General features: G+C 37.2%; 2 protein-coding genes across 5 annotated transcripts in view; one reads left to right on the forward strand and one right to left on the reverse strand.

Annotated features, from left to right (window-relative positions):
• The window catches only part of EFCAB7 (EF-hand calcium binding domain 7), a 35,524-nt gene extending 34,809 nt beyond the window's left edge, over positions 1-715 (reverse strand). Inside the window, exon 1 of one of the 3 annotated variants that reach the window (XM_080407270.1) lies at positions 250-715. The gene's annotated coding sequence lies outside the window, so the exon portion shown is untranslated. Of the gene's footprint in view, positions 1-8; positions 109-249 lie in introns of those variants that run through there. The other 2 variants (XM_080407272.1, XM_080407271.1) reach the window with 2 other exon arrangements.
• ITGB3BP (integrin subunit beta 3 binding protein) overlaps positions 103-21,148 on the forward strand; it is a 34,871-nt gene continuing 13,825 nt past the window's right edge. For both annotated transcript variants that reach the window (XM_080407285.1, XM_080407286.1), the window contains exons 1-5: positions 103-241; positions 4,142-4,184; positions 9,732-9,870; positions 17,088-17,160; positions 20,601-20,679. In XM_080407285.1, coding sequence (XP_080263411.1) covers positions 237-241; positions 4,142-4,184; positions 9,732-9,870; positions 17,088-17,160; positions 20,601-20,679 — 339 coding nt within the window. In that variant the 5' untranslated portion in view covers positions 103-236. The remainder of the gene's footprint in view (positions 242-4,141; positions 4,185-9,731; positions 9,871-17,087; positions 17,161-20,600; positions 20,680-21,148) is intronic.

Consider the following 21,148-nt stretch of genomic DNA (forward strand, 5'->3'; position numbering starts at 1 on the left):
GCTTCTACCGTTGCACCGCACCGAGCGCGGGGCCGGCGGGGCCCGGCGAGCCGACCCCGTCCCGCAGGCCTGACGGGCGCCAGCCCCCCACCCCCCCGCCCAGGCCAGCGCCGCCGCCCGCCCCGCCGGGGCCGCGTCCCGCCCTCTCAGCGCCGTTTCCAGCCGGCGCTGTTTGGCTGCTGCACGGCGGCGGCGGGAGATCTGCAAAGGCGGCGGGAACGGCTTCAGGCGGCGTAATGTCGTAGGTACCGGGCACGGGCGGCGGAGCTCGGCTCTGGGCGCCGCTCTCCACCTCCTCCCCGCAGCGGGGCGGCTCCTGAGGGCAGGCCGGGGGCCATTGCCGCGGCGCGGGCGGCCGGTGGAGCGAGGGCCCGCGTGGGGCGCCGTGAGGCGGGGCGCTTCCCCCCGGCGGGCTGCGGTCTTCCCTCACGGCGGGGGGCTTGTTCCCTGAGGAGGAGTGTGCTCCTCGGGTTATCCCGAGCAGGGGAGGAGCACGCCGTTGCGTAGGGAAGGGTGGGTTTTGTTTCTAGCTCTGCCTTCCAGTTGTTGGATGGGACCGGGAAGTGTTTAAAATGGTGGTTCCCTGGGGCAGAGCCGTTATCCCGACGGAGTTCGGGTGGGCGGTGCCTAGTGGTGTGGGTAATGCTTTCTGTACCTCACCTGTCCGCTCCCGGCCTCCCCAGCCATGGGGTAGTTGTTACCTCCGCACATGCCGCGGGTAAAGCCGGGGGGGGGGCGGGGGGAGGAGGGCCGGGAGCCATGTCATGGGTGGGTTTTCAGAGTTTGGCACCTGGCTTTCGTGGGGCAGGCTGCTGAGGGGAGGTACTGCGGGCCTGTGGCCGTGGCAGGTACAGTGGCCCTTCTCCGTCAGGCTCTGTCTCTTCATGTTGTCTCTGGTGGGAATAAATCCTGTTCTGGTTTCTCCTTTGCAATCTATCTACCAACAGTCATGTAAGTCTGATGCTATTCTTGTGTATCTTTGCTAGGGCTTCTGAAGAACAACATGTAGGATGTTGCTAACCTCAACAGCAGTAAAATAAGGCTGTATGGCTCATGTTGCCCGTAGGTAGGCTTATTGTCCCAGTTAACAGCTCCTTGTGCGATTTCAAAGATACACTAGCGCTAACATAGGTTCCAACTTCTGCCAGTCACTGGAAGTTGAAGTAATTGTGCCAGACAGTAGTAACGCAAAGGGAGCTTATCAATGCACAAGCTTTGAGTTTTCTGTGTTCAAGTCAGTTTCTCACTGGTTGCATGCTGAGTTTTGCTACCATTTCAGCTGAACGTAGAAAATGAATCTGTATTTTTATAGCTTTTCCAATTAATGATACTTTTGCTGGCAGGTTTTGAGGATGAAGCAATATGTAGATAGCATAGAGGTGGGTTTTTTTTTCCCCCAGAAAAAGTAGAACTTTAAGAGCAAGCTAACTGAAATGGCCTGAAAATGTGTTACAGTATATAATAATATAACCAAGTCCCTGCTTCTGTGTATTCTTTTTTGTGCATTAAATCTGTACATGACTTACCGTTGTGTTCATTCATAAATGAATTGTGAAGTTAAGTATATGTAGAATTTAAAACAGTATAAAAAAACTAATTTCTTTATAGAAAGTTAAATTAGATGTCTAGACTCTCACCGTTGAGAAGCTCCTCGTATAAGTGGACACAATAGGAGTAATATGTAGTTCTTTAACTTGATAAATATTACGGGCAAAATAATAATTGCAAGTTGTACAGCTACCTGTAAACATGTGCCATCATACTCTGCGTAGTTAAGAAAATAAATTTAAATTACTCAGATTATTAATAAACTATTAAGAAATTAAGCCTTATTAGGCTACCCATTCAAGAGTAGGAAACTCTGGTAAATAAGTTGTTGTGTACTGTCATCACAAATGCCTCATCTTTCTGTCTCTTTTTCTTGTTCACACTCTGACATTTGATTCTACACCATAGCCAGAGCAAGGCTTTTCCAGCCATATAAAAAAGGTAAACCAAACTAAAGCTGGTGCTTTTCCTGCATGGTGTTTCCTAAAATATCTGAAGAATTTTGTTTGCACCTAGATGTACGTATTGGTTTTTCTCCATGTTCATCTTTTGAAAGATATGAGAGTTTGGCCAACAGGGTCTTCATGTTAGGTGTCTGGATGAATTTTGTTTCAGTGGTCCTAGCCAGGGACTGTGTGTAGACTAAGCACACAAATATTAATTATTTTGAGTGAGTCACAGTTGCCCGGATTCTTCTCACATTACGGCAAAACCAAGCCTACAAGCAAACCAGGCTGCTGGGCAGGATGGTTTGAGAAAGGCGAGGCAAAGCTGAACTCCTGAAGACAAAATTGCATCTTCCAATACAATATTCCAGCCCCTTCCAGTGTTGATGTGCTTGCCTGGAATGAGGCTGTCTCTTTGCCGCCATAGCTCAGGGTGTTTGCAGGGGATTTGCAGGCCAGCAGAGAGAAGTTTTGGCTGTGTGCAACTCTTGCTGTACACACACAATATTTGACAGACTTTAAAGATAACCTTGACTGGTCCACAACTTTCTCCCTAAGAAATTTTCTAAATGTTTATAATTTAGTGGGATTTTCATGTAGTTTCTCATTTATCTTCATCCTACAGCTATGTTGAGTCCAGATTCTGCTTTACTTTGGCTTCCAGCTTCTTTTGGAGTCCATCATAAAAACTTCATCGTAACATGCCTTAGTATAACATGCAAATGCATTGGCCCCTAAAGCATCCTTTCAGAGTAGATGTATTAATAAATATAATGTTTCTCTGCTGACACTGGGATAGAAGATGTAATGGAGTCTCTATTCCTTAAGCAATATGGGTTTCTATTTAAAAAAGAAATATATCGTAAAGAATTCCATCAAATGGTTACAGCTTTGACTGCCCTTTGGCAAGAATTTCACAGGCTTTTTTAATTTAAATGTTACCTGTTTACCTGGCGTTTTTAAGATAAAATACTTCTTTTCCCCTTTTTGTAATAGAGATAGTTGTAAAACTATTCATGTAAGACTGTTACCTGAGTTATATTTCAAAGATGTGTTTTCATTCTATTTTTCCAATACTTTAATTTACAGTTTTGGAATAGTAACATAAATTTTAAAAGATATGTTTGGAATGAGGTCATCTTAATTCCTTTACAAGTCAAATTCTTTTCCAAGATGAAAACCGTGAACTAAGTTCTTGAAATATGATGTATTGTCTAAATCTTGTTTAATTTGATATAATGCATGTTTCTTGGGGGCTGTTCTTATAAAGATTTTTAATTTTTTTCCTCAATGTTTTATATCATGCTTTTAACTATTGTTAAGATTTAGGAACGTGCTTAAAAAGTTTCAGTTGTCTCTGGGAAAAATAGTCTTAATTTATGTTGACCTTTCTTTCCTTTGAGCATTTAGTCTGCATTCAATAAAATTTTGATGACTGCTCTTTAGAAGACAGCTGTACGATATAAAGTATTATAAATATTCAGCTTTCCACTTCTAGTGTTGCCATTAACAGCTGGGCATCCAGTTCAGCAGAGCAGATTTTGCAGAGAGATCTTGGCATGTTCCTGAATCAGTATAGTGAAGAAGACTAGCAAATAGTTTCTTATGGTTTGGGGACCTGTAAAGACATAGAGCATCTGTTCCCTGGTTAAGTCATAGTTCTGGTAGCACTGAATCATGTTAAGAGCTAAAATGATGGGAAGAACTACTTTTTTCACCTTGGCTGTACCTGTGTTTTAAACGCCTAATACATTATTTCTACTAATGGCAAAATAATTTCAACCCTTGCTCAGAAGGTATGTAAATCATAATGCTTTTGCATTTTTCCATTGTTTATAATCTTTGAGAAAGAGACAAATATACAGTGCAGTTTCACTTCAGTGTCTTGTTTTTATCTCTAGTATAAAATGGAGAATTGGTTTTTCTTATGCAAACACTTTATCCTTCTAAACAAGCAATGGTTTTGGTACACAGTCTTTTAGTCAATTAATGTATTTGCTTTGGATTACATTAGTTTCTTGTGTGCCGCAAAAAAATGTGAAACACAGGAAAGGAAAATGTCTTTAAAATTACCAATTATAGCCCTTACTAGCAGAAATCTTTGTGTCTGGATGACCATAAAACTTGTCCTTATTTTTCTCTTGCAGAGTTAAGAGAGCATTAAAGTTGGACAGTGTTAAAAAAAATAATGTAAGTATTTCTTGGTGTATGGAATCATCTGGACTCTATATTTATATATGTATGTGTGTATATGTATCTATATGCACACATATGTGTCTATAAACACAATATGTCATTAGAGCTGTATTTGTATTGTTACAGATTGGATGTTGTCTAGAAATATCTTAACGAGGCACAAAATTACTGCTGAAAATATTAGTAGAAAATTTATTGTATTCCGTTTGTCATAGAACTGCCTGGTGTTAAGTAATGTACATCTGCATGAATCACTTGAAAATAATGCAGGAATATGCATATTTTTATTGCCATCACTATTTACCCAAGAGCTGAATGAGTTAAGATCCTTGTTGAAATCATTTATTAGAAAGTAGCTCTGTTATCCGGGAAGCAAATGTTCTGCCATGTAATTGTACATGTAACAATATGGAATTATGATAATGCTGTAATCTGCATATTATAAACTGCGAAATTGAAATGAAAACATTAAAGGCATTTTCATGTCAAGGATATAATTACCTCCCTCAGCTAATCTGGCATAATGAAACGATAAAGTACTAACACTGCAATAAATTTCACCACAGTTATCACAATAAAAATAAAATTGTACTGTTGCTATTATTTTTTGTAAATGCAGCTATAGTATACTCCCAGTACCAGCATGTGATGACATATGTCAGTTTATTATCTGCTCCTACCAACAGTGGGTGTTGCTGCAGACATCAGTACAGAGGAGCTTGTGAGGATGGTAGTGTTTAAAGGAAGGAAAATTTTGGAAAAGTGTATAGAGAGAAATAGCTGGTCAGCAAATGGGCTCCCAGTAAATCTCTAAGTCTGTGTCATTTTGAAGAGATTTGTTTATACGCAGCGCATATTTGGAGGTCTCACTGGTATTTAGCAGGATAGAAATTTGCAATTTTAAAAATTTTCTAGACACCTTTTTCTTTCTTTTTTTTTTTTTTTTTAATTTAAACAAAGGTGGCAAAATACCGCAGTGGCACTAAAAAAAATCATTAGCAATTTAATTAGCAGCTTAGTGTACCATTACCCAACTTGTTCTGCACAGAATGCAGCTGTGACTGTAATTTTGCATCTGTTTCTTGGGCTGTAGTAACGTTTCTGTAGATGAGCGGTCCAGCTGAAATTACATGGATTTCTTTTTCAGCCTTAGAGGTGTTCCTTCCCTGCCCCCTCCCCATAAGATAAAGAGTTACTTGATGGTTACCTGCTTGCAGGGTTTTGTGCAGCAAAAAGCTTAACAAAAGCACATCTGAATGATAAAAACTTTTACTGAAATCTCAGTAACATAGGTTTACACTGTGGTTTTTGGTTCGTATAAGGCCTCTAACAGATACATATAAAAAATTTAGAGTGCCATAATTAAATAACATTGTAGAAGGTAGGAAGAAATTAAGGTAATAAACACACGCAATTTGTGTGAAGTATCTGTTTCAGCTCTGCCACATCCATTGCTGTGTCTACAATTTCTTCCCTGTTGTTCAGGAGACCCTCATTCCACCTGCTGGTCGGACTAGCCAAGGCATGCTTGAACTGAACTGAACAGATCAGAAATTAGTATTTTTAGATTTTGTAATGTTAGTATGGTTGCTTTAAAAAATTGCATCACTGGACTAAGACTCTTCTTCCTGGAAGAGAAATTCTTACTGCTAAATGAATACTGTCCTTTCTTAGTACTACAGTAACTTTTTCCAGGTAGCTGCCTAATGGAGTCTTGGTTCTTATCCAGAAATATGGTGTCTGAGGTGACACTGTTCAAGCTGGTAAAATACCTGGAAAATGTAAGCAGATTGGAGTTTTTCCCTATTATAAATGAGATTTGATGGCATTTAAATACCTAAAGTGGCATTGATACTTTATTGTAATTAGTATTTGGTTTAAAGATTGTTTGAAACATTTCTTTAACCTGCTGTGTGTGTTCAAAGTATTAGTGACAACAAACTGAAGATTTCCATTAGGTATTGTTTAAATACTGATAGACTGCAAAAAAAGTATGAACAGCTGATGCCAAATTTTTTAGAGTATTCAAGACCAAAACAAGACAGAGTAATATGCAGGACCTGTAAGAAAGCTAGGTATGTGGACAGCAAATTAAATCTTTTGAATCACAGTGCAAGTCCTGTTACTGATGACCAATACTAACACTGCTAGATTCTAAATTAAGGATAACCACTCAAGGCAGAGTAGAAGAAAAACATCAAAACTGCAGCTTTATGTAAAAGTGCAGTAAGATATATAAGTAGAATAGCAGGCAGCACTGGAAATATAATACCATTGCATAAATCAGTGTTTTGTCTTCACCTGAATTAGAATTGAAGGTATCATCACTCTGTTGAAAAGTACAATAGCAGAAATTATACTTTGAACCTGTATCATTCTGTGGAAGAAAATGAAAGTGAACGTAGGCTGTGGTACATGTGCCACAAGAAATCCCTTCAAATGAATGAGATTAAAAGATCAGGATGGCTTAATAGGAGTTCCCTAGTAAAGAGCAGGAAAGGGGAATATATAGCATTCTTTCTAGAGGGGGTATTGAACATTCTTTATGCTTATATATAATCAAAAGGAATTTAATAATAATGCAGGTGGAAAACTGAAAGCCAATAATGGAGACTTTAATCCAACATGTTAACTTCTAGAACTCATCCTGAAATTTCAGTGAAGTCTAGAACATAGTAGAAGCTGTAATAAAAACACTCATTCATACAGACAACAAGAGTATGCATATCCATGTAGGTGTGAAAAATAGGAGTATTGTGCTTCAGGACATTTAAATCAACTGCTAACTGTCTGGAATTGAGAAGAAAACTTCTGAGGGTTACATAATTGTGCATTATACTTCTAGGTACAACTTGTATTCCTAGTTTTGTATTTGTTGCCTGTGTAAATGTGTACTTTTTAGAAGCAGTTTCCGTATAATACCTCAGCAGTTTAAAATTAATTATGTAAATGTTAATGCTTTCTATCATTAATTTACTTAGTAATGAAATGTAGCCACTTCCCAGGCCTTGGATTCCTGCTGGATTGTAGAAGCTTGGTATATGTAGTTTTGTGACCTTATACAACTTAATCCTGGTATGACTTGTGACATTCACACACACATTACCTGGTGAACCTGATTACTGGCCTTAAAAATACTGCTTTTGCCACCTGTACACCCTTTTTGAGATCTAAAATTGCTGTAGTTAAAATTTCCAGCGGATATTTGTGAGACCTTAAACCTACGAGATTCAGTCTGTCTTGTGGTCTTTCCCATTCTGTACCATGTACTCTGGACTCAGACTGCCTTTGCTCTCAGCCATGTCCCCAGGAGATCCTTTTCCCAGGAGATTCCTCTGCTGAGGAATCCTTACTGGACTTGAAGATTTGTATGCCCTTTGTTTAATCTGGTTTAAAAAGGAATAGCATGAGGGTCTTATTCCAGCAAAACAGGACAACATACATTAAGTATGAAAAGGGAATAAATGAGTTACTAATTTGGAATTGAGTGGAAATGTCAGTTACCAAAGTACAAATAGCAGGTTGTTTGGTTTTGGTTTGTTTTTTTCCCCTCCCAACTAGGCTTAAATACTGTGTGTTCTGTAATGAATGTAAAACCCTGATCCTCACCTTGTATTTCATTCACAGTATTGAAACAGTGTAACATGCTTACCTATTATACTTTTTCTAGCATTAATAAATGGAATAGTAAATGGAAGTTAAAGAGATTACAGAATAATCGTGTACAATAAAGCTTCCAGTGAAGAAATGCTGTATGAAATTGAGTGACATGAAGACAAACGATAGGTATTCAGTTTTACAGGTGGAAGGAGGCTCAAGTTGGTAGAAAAGGCTGGTTGGCTGGAGAGTGGACGAGTCATTCCTTTCCTTGCTACAGTTAAATGAATTTTCTCCTCAAACTCCAAGCCCCAGGATTGTAACAAATTAAAAAATGAAGAAATTTCTTTTTTTTTTTTCAGTAGGATTTGCTTTGATGATACTGTTTCTGAGAAAGAGAGAAAAAAAAACACTAAATCATAGAAAAAGGTGTCTGTTTCACTGTATTTAGACAGCCCTTTTTTAAGCCCTTGAGAGAATTTTGGAAGTGACTGGAAAATCTGGTTTTGCCTGAAATGCCCCTTTATTGTTTACATAATAGATGTTAATAGAGTGAAATCAGTTGGGCACTACTTGCATTCTCCTCTTTAGAAGTGGCTGGTCTTGTTTCGAAGCTGTAGTTTACATGCCTGCTGACTTCACCTCCTTGAAATGAACAGTAGGCGAGAATGGGAAAGCTGTGTTTTCCAGCGTGCTGCATGGTGTACCCTCCAGCTCTTTTGTTTAATGACTCGATCAGCTGGTGATGTAACAGTGAAGTACTGTAGGTCTGGTAGTATACATATGGGTTAATACTTCAGATTCAGCTACATGGAAAATCCTGTAGCCAGTGGCTACAGATCAGTGGTTTCTGAGAGTGTGTGATGACATGAAGATGAAGATGCTGCCAATGCCACCGGAGTCTGCTTTAAGTGCTACATGTGTTCTACTTCTGTCTGTGTCTCTTTTTTCACAGTTATTGATGGTGTTATTTAAAGCTGCTAGACTTCATAGTTGAAATCAAGTTCTTACTAGAGTTGAAGCCCTTTATGTGCAAACAAAGTGTGATTTTGGTTTGGGTTTTTTTGTTCTGTATGTTAGTAGTACAGTGAAATCCCGGTTTCCCAAGAGTTGCAATGCAACATCTAATCTAGAGATTGAACTGTGTGCCATAAAATCCCCATTAATATTTCAGAATTACAGACTAGTTCTTCTCTGCACAGTTCCTCTAACATCATTAAATAACTCCTTTTATATCAGATTATCTTTAATTATTATTTATATCAAGATTAGACATCTTGAAATCCTGAGCCAAAGACAAAATGTTGGATTTAAGGTACTAAATTGGGGGTGGGGTGGGTTAATTAAAACTTGTTTAGAAAATATTAGAAATAGCTATCTTTTGACAGTATTAAAATTAAAAATAGTTGCTTACAGTTCAGATGCCTTAAATTCTCAATACTGTAGGAAATATAATACCAGGTTTTGACTGCTTTTAAAAAACAAATAAAAAAACTTCCATGTGTTCGTGCCAGAATACCTGAATCTCTGGAAACCACATACTTTTTGTTCATGAAAACTGGGAGGGTAGTGTTTGAAGGGCTTTTTATTTTTTTGAGTAAAACTAATGTTAATGAGGAGGGGGAGTGATAGAGCAGCTTGGTGGGCAGCTGGCAGCCAGCAAAGGTCAGGCCACCACAACATATAACATGGGCTTACCATAAACGGGCATACATAAAGTTAGGAATTACTTAGAACGATCTATTACCAGATAGTAAATGTTCGGAGGGGCTTTGTCTGGTTTGGGGTGCAATATGTAATTCTACTGATAGGAAAAGTAGAGGCCAGAATGTATTTAGTTTGCAGGAGGGAAGTTTACAGCTGTTGTAGGTTTAGCTGGACATAGGTACTTCTTTATCTTTAGCCAATATTCATCCAGATTCTTTGTATTTTGCTACATTTTAGTCATTTATTTCAACACCTTTGAAGACCAAAAAGAAAAATCTGAACTGTTACTCACCAACAACCGGAACATGCCAACTGAGTCCATTTTCATCTCCCATGAGTCATAATGCACAAAACCTTGGAAATCGCCCATCAGATGGTTAGTTGAACATTCTGTCTGTCTTACTGCAATGTTTTTCTGGTTATTGACTTGATTTAGTAACTTATGTCTCATGTGGTATGTTTGATTTCTTTTTCCTCTTAAAGAATTTTAATCTATTTTGGAAAAGCTGATGTTGATTTTTAAAGCTTACATCTTTTCAGTACAAATCTTGGGGGTATTTATGAAACAAATTTTTATGAACAAAGTTTTGCTTTTTGTTGATCAATATTAGAAATGTTTGACTTTGGCTCAGCAAAAAAACCTGCACTGGCTTTTTTTGTCAATAATTCCATTAATTCCACTGGCTAGCAATGTCCTTTGCTTGCTTTCTTGCCAAGTCCCAGTTTTCATTGGCACATGCTACTGACAGTGACTTTGTTCTTACTTTGTTCTTTGGATTATACGGGGAGATGTTCTGAGGTTACTGTGTGCTACTTCAGATTATTGCAAGAAAGTCCTGGTTTATTCAGGTACGTTCACTGCAAGGCAGTGCAGTGCATTGTTCATAATACACAGCTGAGGGCTGGACTCTCTCATAGTCAGGAGAGCTGGAAAGAAAAGATGTGTGCAGTTAGTACATGCTTGATTTTGTGGCCTTTTGAGAATTGCGTTGAGATTTGCAGTGCACGTTCTGGTTAATGTCTTCCAGGTTTCCAGTGGTAAATGCTTGCATGGATGCCCGCATACATACATACAGCATTTCTCAGCTCTGAATCTTTTTCTATGAATATTGAAAGTTACGTAGATTTTATCAAATCAAAGCTAAAAGGAAAGTTCAGTTAGTTTGATTGCTTTGCATTCTTTTATGTAATTTTTTATTATTGATTTTCATAGTAAGGCACTTCAAGGCAATTTTTAATTAATCTAACATAATACTGAATGACATTAGCACTCAGAAAATATGCTTTTTTATAATTATATTATTTCCAGTTTACTTTAGGTTGTGGGTACACTGAGTTACATAGTCACAGTTTTTGATGCAAACTATGACTGCTCAAGAAGTATATTTTCAGTAGACTAACCTGCTTTTATGGCTTTATAGGTTGTTGTCTTTTTAGGTGTTAAGGAACCGTCAAGTGACTTGGTGTGACTTTTTTATATTAAAAAAAAAATGATACAAAGAGATTTCCTTGTCATCTGTCTCATATAGAGCCCAGAGTTTTTATTTCCTTGTAGTACAACTCCTAGAAAGATGGTTGAGTCTTGAAGACTTTTTTTAAAAAGAGTAATAATACTAATAAAAATCCATCACTTCCCTTGTTAGCAAGTTCCTTGTTCAATTACATTCACTATTAAGAAAAAAAAAATCTCCTATCTGAATCTGAAATTTGTCTGGCCTTAATTTTCAGCCATCAGTTCTTGTTACGCCTTTTTGTTGGGTTAAAGAGCTTTTTATGCCCCATATATTTTGGAATTTATGTGCAGTAATTGAGACCTCACTAACATTCATGAATTATGATAAGTAGAAATATTCTGAGCAGCGTAGAATAACTACTGTTTGAAATTTATTTGGATGTCTGCAGGTTTTTGCACTAGCTATTGTACCATATGCTCTCATGATGGATCTGCAAAATGGATTTTTCCTCCAGGGAAAAAAAAGATTTTGCTTTTTTTTAAAGGAATGTGACCAAGAAATTTTGGGATTCTGTCAAAGCTGGCTGACCAAAAAATGAAAATTACTGTGAGGCTTCAAAATGAAAATACTACAGTCTGTGAGCATAATCCCTTTTCCTTATTAAAAAGAGCAGAGTACTTGAGGAAGCATAGAAGTATCTGGTATTTTGGTGGCACTGTAGCTATGCATAGTTACAGGCCTGTATGCAGAGATTTTGGGTTTGGGTGGGTTTTTTGTCCTAATTCATAGTCATGCTAGGAAGCTAAACAGTAGCAGCTGCATCCTAATTCTTTATCATGCTGCCAGTCTTCATTGTGACCTGGCTTTGTATCCTCCTTACCTGTTTGTCAAACAGTTTTAACACAGTCAGGTTTTTCATGAGCACTCGCTGCCAGCTGGAATATTCACAGCTTTCCTACCAAGTTCTCTGCTGATTCCAGTTGTCCCCAGAATAGCTGTTTTTCTCTGCCAGTGCTATGCTTTTGAATTAGGCATCTGCTTCTGGAACTAGTAGAAAAATGACTGAACCATTGACATCCCAAGAAACCTTTGGAGGAAAAATTACACTAATTTCTCGGCATTCCTTCAGTGAGTGATAGCATGTCTCAATTACTTGTGCAAACCTGGTATATTGAAAGGACCTGTGTTTTAGAACACCCTTGCCTTGGCAAAATTTAAGATACATGCTGTTGATGCATGTTTAATGTGTCCTTTTGAGAACTGCATTGAGATTTGCCATGAAAGGTCTGGTTTATATACTTTGAGGTTTCGGATGGAGGCAGTAAGCCTCTGTCTTCGGGAAAGGATCTTTGCCCCAATGCCTACCCTGTCTTGTGAACAATTCCTCCTCTCGAAGGTAATGGCTGCTTCTTGATTCCTGAAAAGATTATTATTTGGTATGGTGAGTATCTCCACACTCCCATTTACTTCACATCCAGAAATCTTTATTGATGTTTAATCAGCCCTTTAAAGTATTTATCCCTGCATTCTTAAAAGACTATGAAGTTTCTCTTTGGCATTATTTTCCTCTGCAACGAAGTTGCTTAGAGTATGTCATGAGTATTCCCACAGATATATTGTATCAACACATAATCCCTAGTTATGTGTTGAATTTTCTCCCTGGATTTTAAACCAAGCCAGATAGCAATCTCACCCCAGTGTTTTCCAGCTTGCTACTTACTGTGAAAAGTAACTCTTCCAGTGAGCAGCATTCTGACTTCATTAGGGAACTTAGTCTTTGGCATGTATATTTATGTACTCTGTTTTTCTACAGGAAGGTATTTTCAAAGTATTCCTAGGTCGGGTTTCTATGGCAGTCTCAGCTTTCATCAGTAAGAAAATTTTGTTTGCATATATTAAGTCCTATACCAGTTTCAGAATTTGATGGTACTTGCTGGATGAAGTGAAGACAGACTATGTGTCTTTTGTTGTTGTTGTTGTTATTTTTTATTTGGGTTTTTTCCCCCCTTATAGTAAATATGAAGCTCTATACTGTACAAAGAAACTTTCAGTGAGAAGAGTTGCCACTAGGTGTTCTCCCTCAGAGATCTGGCTGTTAGTGCAATCAATTGGTACACCTGTACTGGCATGGCATGGCATGGAAAGGTCAGCTCATAACCATACTTCAATTAATTGTTTTGTTGTGATGTGGCAATCCTGCATTCTTACAGAGAATAGAGCAACAAGTATTTAAATGCAAGCAAAGTGGCTACATGTTATACCTAGCCACTGATGATCACTGAATTAATATTGCCTGTATTCTGAGGGAAGAATCAGATTAGAACAGTCTGCATCCCCATTGACTCCAGTCTCAGGCACTGGGAGCAGTAAGCCTTCTGATAGTGTTGCCACGTCACAAAAGCAGTTCTGAAAAAAGTCTACTTTTTAATGTATAAATGCAGATTTTAATTTGAGGCTGTCTACAGATATGAAACTATACCTCAGCCTGGCTGGATATCCATCTGCACTTTAACACTTACCTTTGCAAAAAGCTTTTAGAATTGTGTATAATGATAGCAGTCAGATACAAAATGAAAATTGCTAGAGCTCTTTAGATATGTTTTCTTAAATATCCCTCCATGTTTGTAATTACCTGCTTTAATGACTTCTTTCCTTTAGTTTTAGTCGATGCCTTTTTGGTGACACAACACATAATACACAGACATTTAAATCGACCACAAATTTTAAAACTTTTTCAATATCTCTGCATTTGTATTGCATGCTTTAGCTCTTAGGTAAAGGAAAAGAGGGGGAAAAATGTCTTGTATTAAAACGCCTGTATATCGGGATATCAATGGGAAAGGTGAACATGTACTTTCCATAATGATACTAAGTATGGACATAGGGGAACGTTCTTTTTGCCTATAAAAAGACTGATGACATGATCATAGCTGACATTTAGATGGATAATTATTCAGTAATATAGTACTAGCCATCTTTTTTTTTTTTTTCCCTGTGTTCATTTAGCTACAAGATGGTAGTATATAAGACTTCCTCTTATATGACAGGTTTCAGGTTGTCCTTTTAAACCAACAATTTCTTTTCTCCTTCTGAAAAGACACTTCTGTTTTAAGTGTTGCGGTGTTCTAATAGATTACGCATGTCATCTGTAAGTCAGGTGTTAGAGTATAATCTATATTCTATTTTTATGTGACTAATATGTAAGAAAACAACAGAATGACGATTATTACAAAATTAATGCCATTAGCTATGAAAACTTGCTTTGCATTGTGCAAAGTACAAAGCAGCATGCATCTGCCTCACTGATGAGACAGATGGAAATTACTATGAACATAACTTTGTTTTGAATAACAGTGTGGAGGAGTGCCTCAAAAAACTTAAATACCTACAGAATGCTAAGATTGTTTGAAAGTAACATTTATTTTAGGAGAAGATATGAACCAACCCTATTAAAAGATAGTGCGTCTTCGTGATGTTGTCCTGTGTATGTCCTGTTGGGCTGCCTGATAATTCATACATTGCCTAACACCAAAAGCCTCACAACCTATTCATGAAAATTTTCTAAAATAACAGCATACTAAATCTTCACTAGTTTCTCATCATTGTTGGCTAACATATTTTTAAGATTTGTTTTAAATTGTCTTGGTTTTCTTCAACTCAATCCCAAGTTCCACCATTCCATAGTACTCATCTAAAAATAGTATCTGTTTGACAATTAATGACTGATTTAAGTGCAAGTTCTACGAGTACTTAGATTTAAAATCAAATCTTTTGCGGTCTTAACCTTTAGCTACTGTAGTGGAACAGCTTAAACTTTTATAGCGCTTTGTCATTCTGAGGCATTTCTAAATGTTTTACAAAATATTAAAATTAAAAGTTAATTTATCCTTGAGTGCTGATACTTGTATGTAATAATTTAGATCTAGCAAGAAGAAATCAAAGTGTTTAATGCTTAGTGTGCCCTCTCCTTTTTAGTCTAATGTCAGAAAGGAGACATATTACAGTGAAAAGTGAGAAGCGCCTCATTCCAGAGGGTCTGTTTTAGGATCAAGGCATTTGTTAAGGCCACAGTAAAGACCTGTTGTAGTTTCTTCCAAATCTTTCACTTAAAGGTGAATTTCACCTCACAGTAACAGCTATTCAATGTGAAGCATTTGTATGAATATGTAGCTATCTGTTGGAGGGAGAGTATATGAGAACTAATGTGAAACACCATGTGAACTTCTTTGGCACCAGAAAAGAAGATATTTTTTAGGTATAGGAAAGATGAGTATAAACTGAGTGGCTACAAGGACAATGAACTCTAAAGCTGAATTACTGGTATGTGATTATAAGTCACTAATTGTTGAATGCACTGATGATTTCATTTTTTAAGGGGAAAACAGTTACTAGAAAAAAAAGAAAGAATGCATGATTATGCCTCTCTGCCTTCATATGTATGCATACACCTCCACCATTTTGTCTTTAATGTATCAGATCCAAAAGAAATTCGTTGCACAGGAGAATAGAACTGTGTCCAAAAAAGGGAGTTTTTACATTACAGTAGTAAATCATAGAATCATTTAGATTGGAAAAGACCATCAAGATCATCAAATCCAACTGCATGAGAGACCGAGTATGTGACTGATACTGTTAAATTAAAAACTGGGAAATTCTTAAGGTGGAACTTACAAAATACTCCGCATTATGTGATGTCTTCAACTTCAGCCACAATTAAACAGGAATAATTTCTGCTGTTCAGGTGTGACCTCTTTATTGCTTGAACGTAGACAGATACAACACTTAAAATATTGAAAGGTGACCATATAGATTGTGTGGAGCACAATATCATGAATAGTTACGGATAGCCTTACTAGTTTCAGTAGATTCACCAAAGACTATTGTCCTGTGGAATCCTATCAAATGTGACAGTATATACCGAGTGTATGCTAATTATAAGTGTTAGGAGGAATGCAGGACTTTCCTGCTAGTACATCACCCTTCTGATATGCTACTTGGAGAGCATGCAGAATGGACAAGCTAATGTACTGACTTTAAAAACAACAATAATTGATACACAAGATAAACTCTGGTTTTGTTCTAATAAGATTTCTGTCTGAATTGCATAGGTTGTGATAAATTGTGTAAACAGATGTAAATTCAAAAAGTCTTTTGTGATCAAAGATGTATTGTTATGCATAAATATATATATAATGAGACCTTTGTAAATTGCAGTTGAACAGTCTCAAGTAGGTACCAGCCAGTGAGCCAAAGATGTTGTTTTAGTGCAGCACTAACTTTCTTAATCTGATCGGCACCTCTGAAAACATCCCCCTGTCCATCTGCTTTGGGGGAGCAGTCTGTGTTAGACGTCTGTCTTGGAACCTGGTCATTTAAGAATGCCCAACCTACAGTGACAGAAAGGCAGTTCACCAGTTTCCCAACACCACACATGACCTTAGGTATTATTAAACAAATCCATGGGAGTGAACTTCTCTGGTAATAAACTGTTCCTGTTTCCTCACAGAAACATGCGACCGCTCAAAATCTCAGTGCACTGAAATGTAGAAATGTGACTCGCCATGCAGAATAATGGCAGCTGGCGTATGATTTATCGTGCCCTGTTGTATGAAGAACTAGAAAATTATATTGTCAATGTAGTATGTCAGACCCTTTGGAAGTAATTTGCAGTATCTCTTTGTAGTTGTTTACAAGATGAAGTTTTGGGGGCCAGGCAGTTTTTATTAAAGGAAGATGGAGGTTGCATTGCTTAGTCACTACAGTATTTTCATGATAATGGTTTGTGCTAATTTGCTGTATTTAGGCAGTTAATAGGATAAAAAGCTTCTGAGTAGAACACAGTAATTATCTGTCAGAATTACACTAACTTCCAGTTATTAATACTATAAGCCCAAGGTTTCCACAAATATAAATGTAATGTGAATTGATGAGAGGTCAAATTACAAAAGTAAATCATAGTGAACTCAGTGTGTTTCATTACAAGGGAATCTGTCCTGCTTTGTGAGTTTTGGGGTTTTTTTCCTCTTTGTAAAAGACTATTCAACAGTCAGGGTTCATACTAACATTTTTTCATGTGCTTCAAATACTCAATATCTTATTTTCATCTTTATTTTTCTTTTCTTTCTTGTGAACCTCCTAGGAGATGGAATTAAGCAGAATGATTTGGAAAGCAGATTACCCAGAAGAGGGCAGCCTCAAACAGAGGACACCGCGTAAGTGTGTTCAGTGCGTTGTGGGTACGGTGCTGGGATTTATACTTAGGAAGGATTAGTATTTCATACAGAATTAAATTAATAGCGATTATTTTTTCATACTTCTAATTCCACAGGATTGGCTGTTCAAAGGCACTGAATGGCAGGCTTACAGTTATAGGTACAATTTAATGCAGGGTTTGCAATACAACTGTCCGGCCAGTTCTGTCTTTCACTGGTAGTGTGGGGCATATGCCACACTGCCAATTAACAGGAGTCACGCTTATAATACTATAAAATGAGGTATTGTAATTAAATCACTGAAAGGAAGATATCTTTTGCCTTTCCAGCCTCTTCTGAAAGTGTACGTTCCTTTACCTTATTTTTGAAAGAGTTAACTGCCAAAGATACAGGGCCAGTAAAGCAGGACATTTTTTAACTGAAAACTAGCCACAGGTGGTCATGGAAACATGAAACTTCATGCTTGCTTTGCAAAATCTTTTAAAATTCTTGTCTTTTCTGCCACAATCTTATTTTAAGCTCTAAGCTTCCTGACATGAGTGGACTTTAGGCAGTCCACAGTTAGTAAAGCACCTTAAGAAAATGTTTCAGGTGAAGTATCTGATAAACTGCTTTTGATAGATGTGAGGAAGGAGAAATGATCAAATCTGTTAGAAGTAAGGCTTCTAGTGTCGTGTATTGTTAGTATTGCTTGATCTTTCCTGTTAGGAGAGATGTATTTGATTGTTTATAATGTTGCCAAATCCAGCTGAAAAGTGAACTGAATTTTCTGTGCCTACAGTGAGATGTCAGACTAAATGTGTTATGTATTTCACCCAAAATAAACACATCCATCCCTAAGAGTTAGACAAAGAAAATACTTGTTTCATGTATGATAGAACTTGGTGGAAAAAGTGCAAACCTGTGAACTCTGTAAATTGGATTGTATCAGAGATGCTTTTCATCTTATGGGAAGGTACCCTATTTGGGAATTCTGCAAGTTTTTTTAATATGGAAGTTATATATGCTCAGTAAAACTACTTCTGAGTTTAAACTTTAGTCCAGCTAAAAACCTGAAAGTTTCTTTCCTCACTGAGTGTGTTCATACTTCTTTCTACTAATACAATATTATCGTAGAGAGTCCCTCATCCATTTCCATTCATTTTACTCAACTGAAATTGCATTCACCAGACACTCTTGTGATCTCTTGTTAGCAAAAAAAATTTTTTACAATTCTTTATTCTCATTCTTTTTCAACACTGTCTACGTTTTTATTTTTCAAATCTTACTCTGTTGCGTTGTCCTGCCTCTTTATTTGATGCTTCATCTTGTCCACTAGCGGAATCTTGACATATATCTTTAACATCTGTGTGAAGTCTAAATTCACACCACAGTATTGACATGGCTATACTACATCTCCTCTTCTCTTCTCTACAATGTTATACATTTTTTTATCATTCTGTGTAGTGTGACTTTCCTGTATTTCATTCAGGCCCCGTACCTGTGCAGCCAGTTCAATTTGTTACGTAAATTCTGCCTGTAGGTCCAACACACTTTCCAAAATCTGCAGTGCATTTCCTATTACTCCAATTTGTTACTAAGAGCTCACCTCTCAGTGTAATGCAAACCTCCATTGCCTATTTATTCCTTTGTTGACCATCTTTGCGCTTTCCTTGTGTTCTTGCTTCTGGCACAAGTCTTACTGAAGTCCTGTTGATATTGAAGGCAGAGCACAAGTGCTGTGCTGCAGCTGGTGTCACTGGAGGAAGTATCACCATGCTAGTGCAGTATTCGTTCAGGCTTGTTAACCACATTAAAGAGTTGGGGGGTTGTACTTGAGTGGGTTTTTTTTCCATCATACGCTTAAGTATACGTTGATTCTGTTAGTCTGTTTCTGTATTTTGCTGTGTGTAGTAAATATTTGAATCACATTTGTACCTGGTCTTCCAGATGAAAATTCCCTTGGGGCTAGATATTTTATGAACTCATTTCTTTTTTACTAACAAATATTTGTGAATAAAAAATAGTATTTGTGACATTTATTTAACTAAATATCATATTTCTTATGTTTGAAGTTGTAGCTCTTCCTCTTGGTTATTGCACTTGAACTCCCAGTGTGTGTGTTGGGTTTTTTTTCTCGTAACAAATGCTTTCCCCCATCATTAGCTTGAAATTTCTTCCTTGTAGAACTGTAAGTATCTTCTAAGTGATGGAGCTTGAGAGGTAGTAGAATTGTTTAGGTGGCATGTTAGATGGTAAAAAATAAAATCTTATAGTTATACTAGTGGAAAGCTGTAAACTGATTAATTGTGGAGGGTTTGTGTTTCAGTAAATCCCTTGGTCAACACTTACAGCCTCCTTTCTTAGTGATGGCAACAATTGCAAACAATTTGAGTACTCATAGTCTTCATTGACATGCAAGCATTTGCATTCAATAATTCAGTATGTTCTTTAAAAATTGCAAGATTTGCAGAAGACTAGCAGTTAGTGACGTGCCAGTAAAACACAATTTATAAACTAATGCCTATACAGTAATATGTGAACTTCCATACACTTTATTTTTATACATGGAAAAATATATTGTACAGTACACTGACATTAGCATTTCCTTTTCTGCAGTCTTCAGTTCCCATGTCAAAATACAATAGTGATAAGTTTTTCTCGTACCGTAGTTCTGTTTCTGAATTTGAAGTTTCTTGTAAGGCTGATTCTCCCTTCTGTGACAGGAAGTAGTAAATAGATTATTTCTTGGTTGTCTCCATTTGATTTCCATTTTTAAGTGGTTCAAAGAAAAAATAGTCTAAACAAATTGCAGGAATGTTTTTCAATACATGTTCAGTGCAGATCCTTAATCATGCATTAAAGTCTGCCATTTCAATCTAATCTGAAGGTATATTATTAGAATTTTTATTGCAAACCCCATTACACTCTGAAAGCTGACCATCTTTACACTGGTAGTAAAATATAGCTTTGGCCTAAACCCGGAGATAGTACAACAAAGCTGAACAAATAACGTCATGTGATGTCCCTGTTGGGCTCAGTTTTAACTTCTGATGGTTCCTATGGCTACAAGCAGCATTGTAAGGTCTTAACAGTCGGTGGGTTTGGGGAGCTCATCCTCTTGATTAAATTCCTGTTCTTAGGAACAAATGAGTTAAATTCCTGCTTTTACCATTGTCTTCCTGCATGATCATAAGAAAATCCCCTGATACTGCTGAACCTGGGTTCCTATCCTTAAAATTAGGATATATGTATTTTTGGCAGTTTGCATATAAATCCTAACCAAAAGCAAGTTATATTTGGTGTTATATGACACAGGTTGCACAGGCCATCTGTTCGCAGCTTAGCTAGATCCATCCTGATTACAATGTGAAGAAACTCTGGGAAACATTGGAAACACTGATTTTCAGCACGTAATGATGTGGCTAATTGAAACTGTTTTATTTTAACTTCTTATGCAGGTTCAAGGAATTGCAGTTCAAAGTGAAAAGTTCATTGGTTAGAGCTCTGGAAAAAAGAGCAAATCTGACAAGCCTACAGGTCAGGTGTACGCTGTTTTATTTTTTTAATCTACTTGTTAATACAGGATTTGAAGTAAAAATTAAAATCTTGTATGCAAATTTGAGTTTTAAGGAATAGGGAAATAAATAAAATACTTGAAATAGGGCAGGTTTGACTTGGAAATCCAGAAAATGAGGGGAAAAAGAACAAAGCCCCAAAAAAATCCACTCAGAACCTAGTAGTCTGGGTTTGGTTTTTTTTTTAAACTAGAGGATTTGCTTTTACAAGTACACCAATTTGAATTTGTATCACTTATCATTTTGTACACAAATAAAAGCATATGAAGTAGTTATCAACTATTACTTATAACTTGAAGTACAAATCATTACTGCATATATTTTTATGTCCTTGAAGATTAAATATCTTTGTGTTGAAGTGATTGTACTATTTAATTTACCACTAATGTATCATCATTTAATAGTCTGTTTAGTACATGCTAAAATGCAAA

Source organism: Falco punctatus (genome assembly GCF_963210335.1).
Source record: "Falco punctatus genome assembly, chromosome: 11".
In the NCBI taxonomy this organism is placed as follows: Eukaryota; Metazoa; Chordata; class Aves; order Falconiformes; family Falconidae; genus Falco; species Falco punctatus.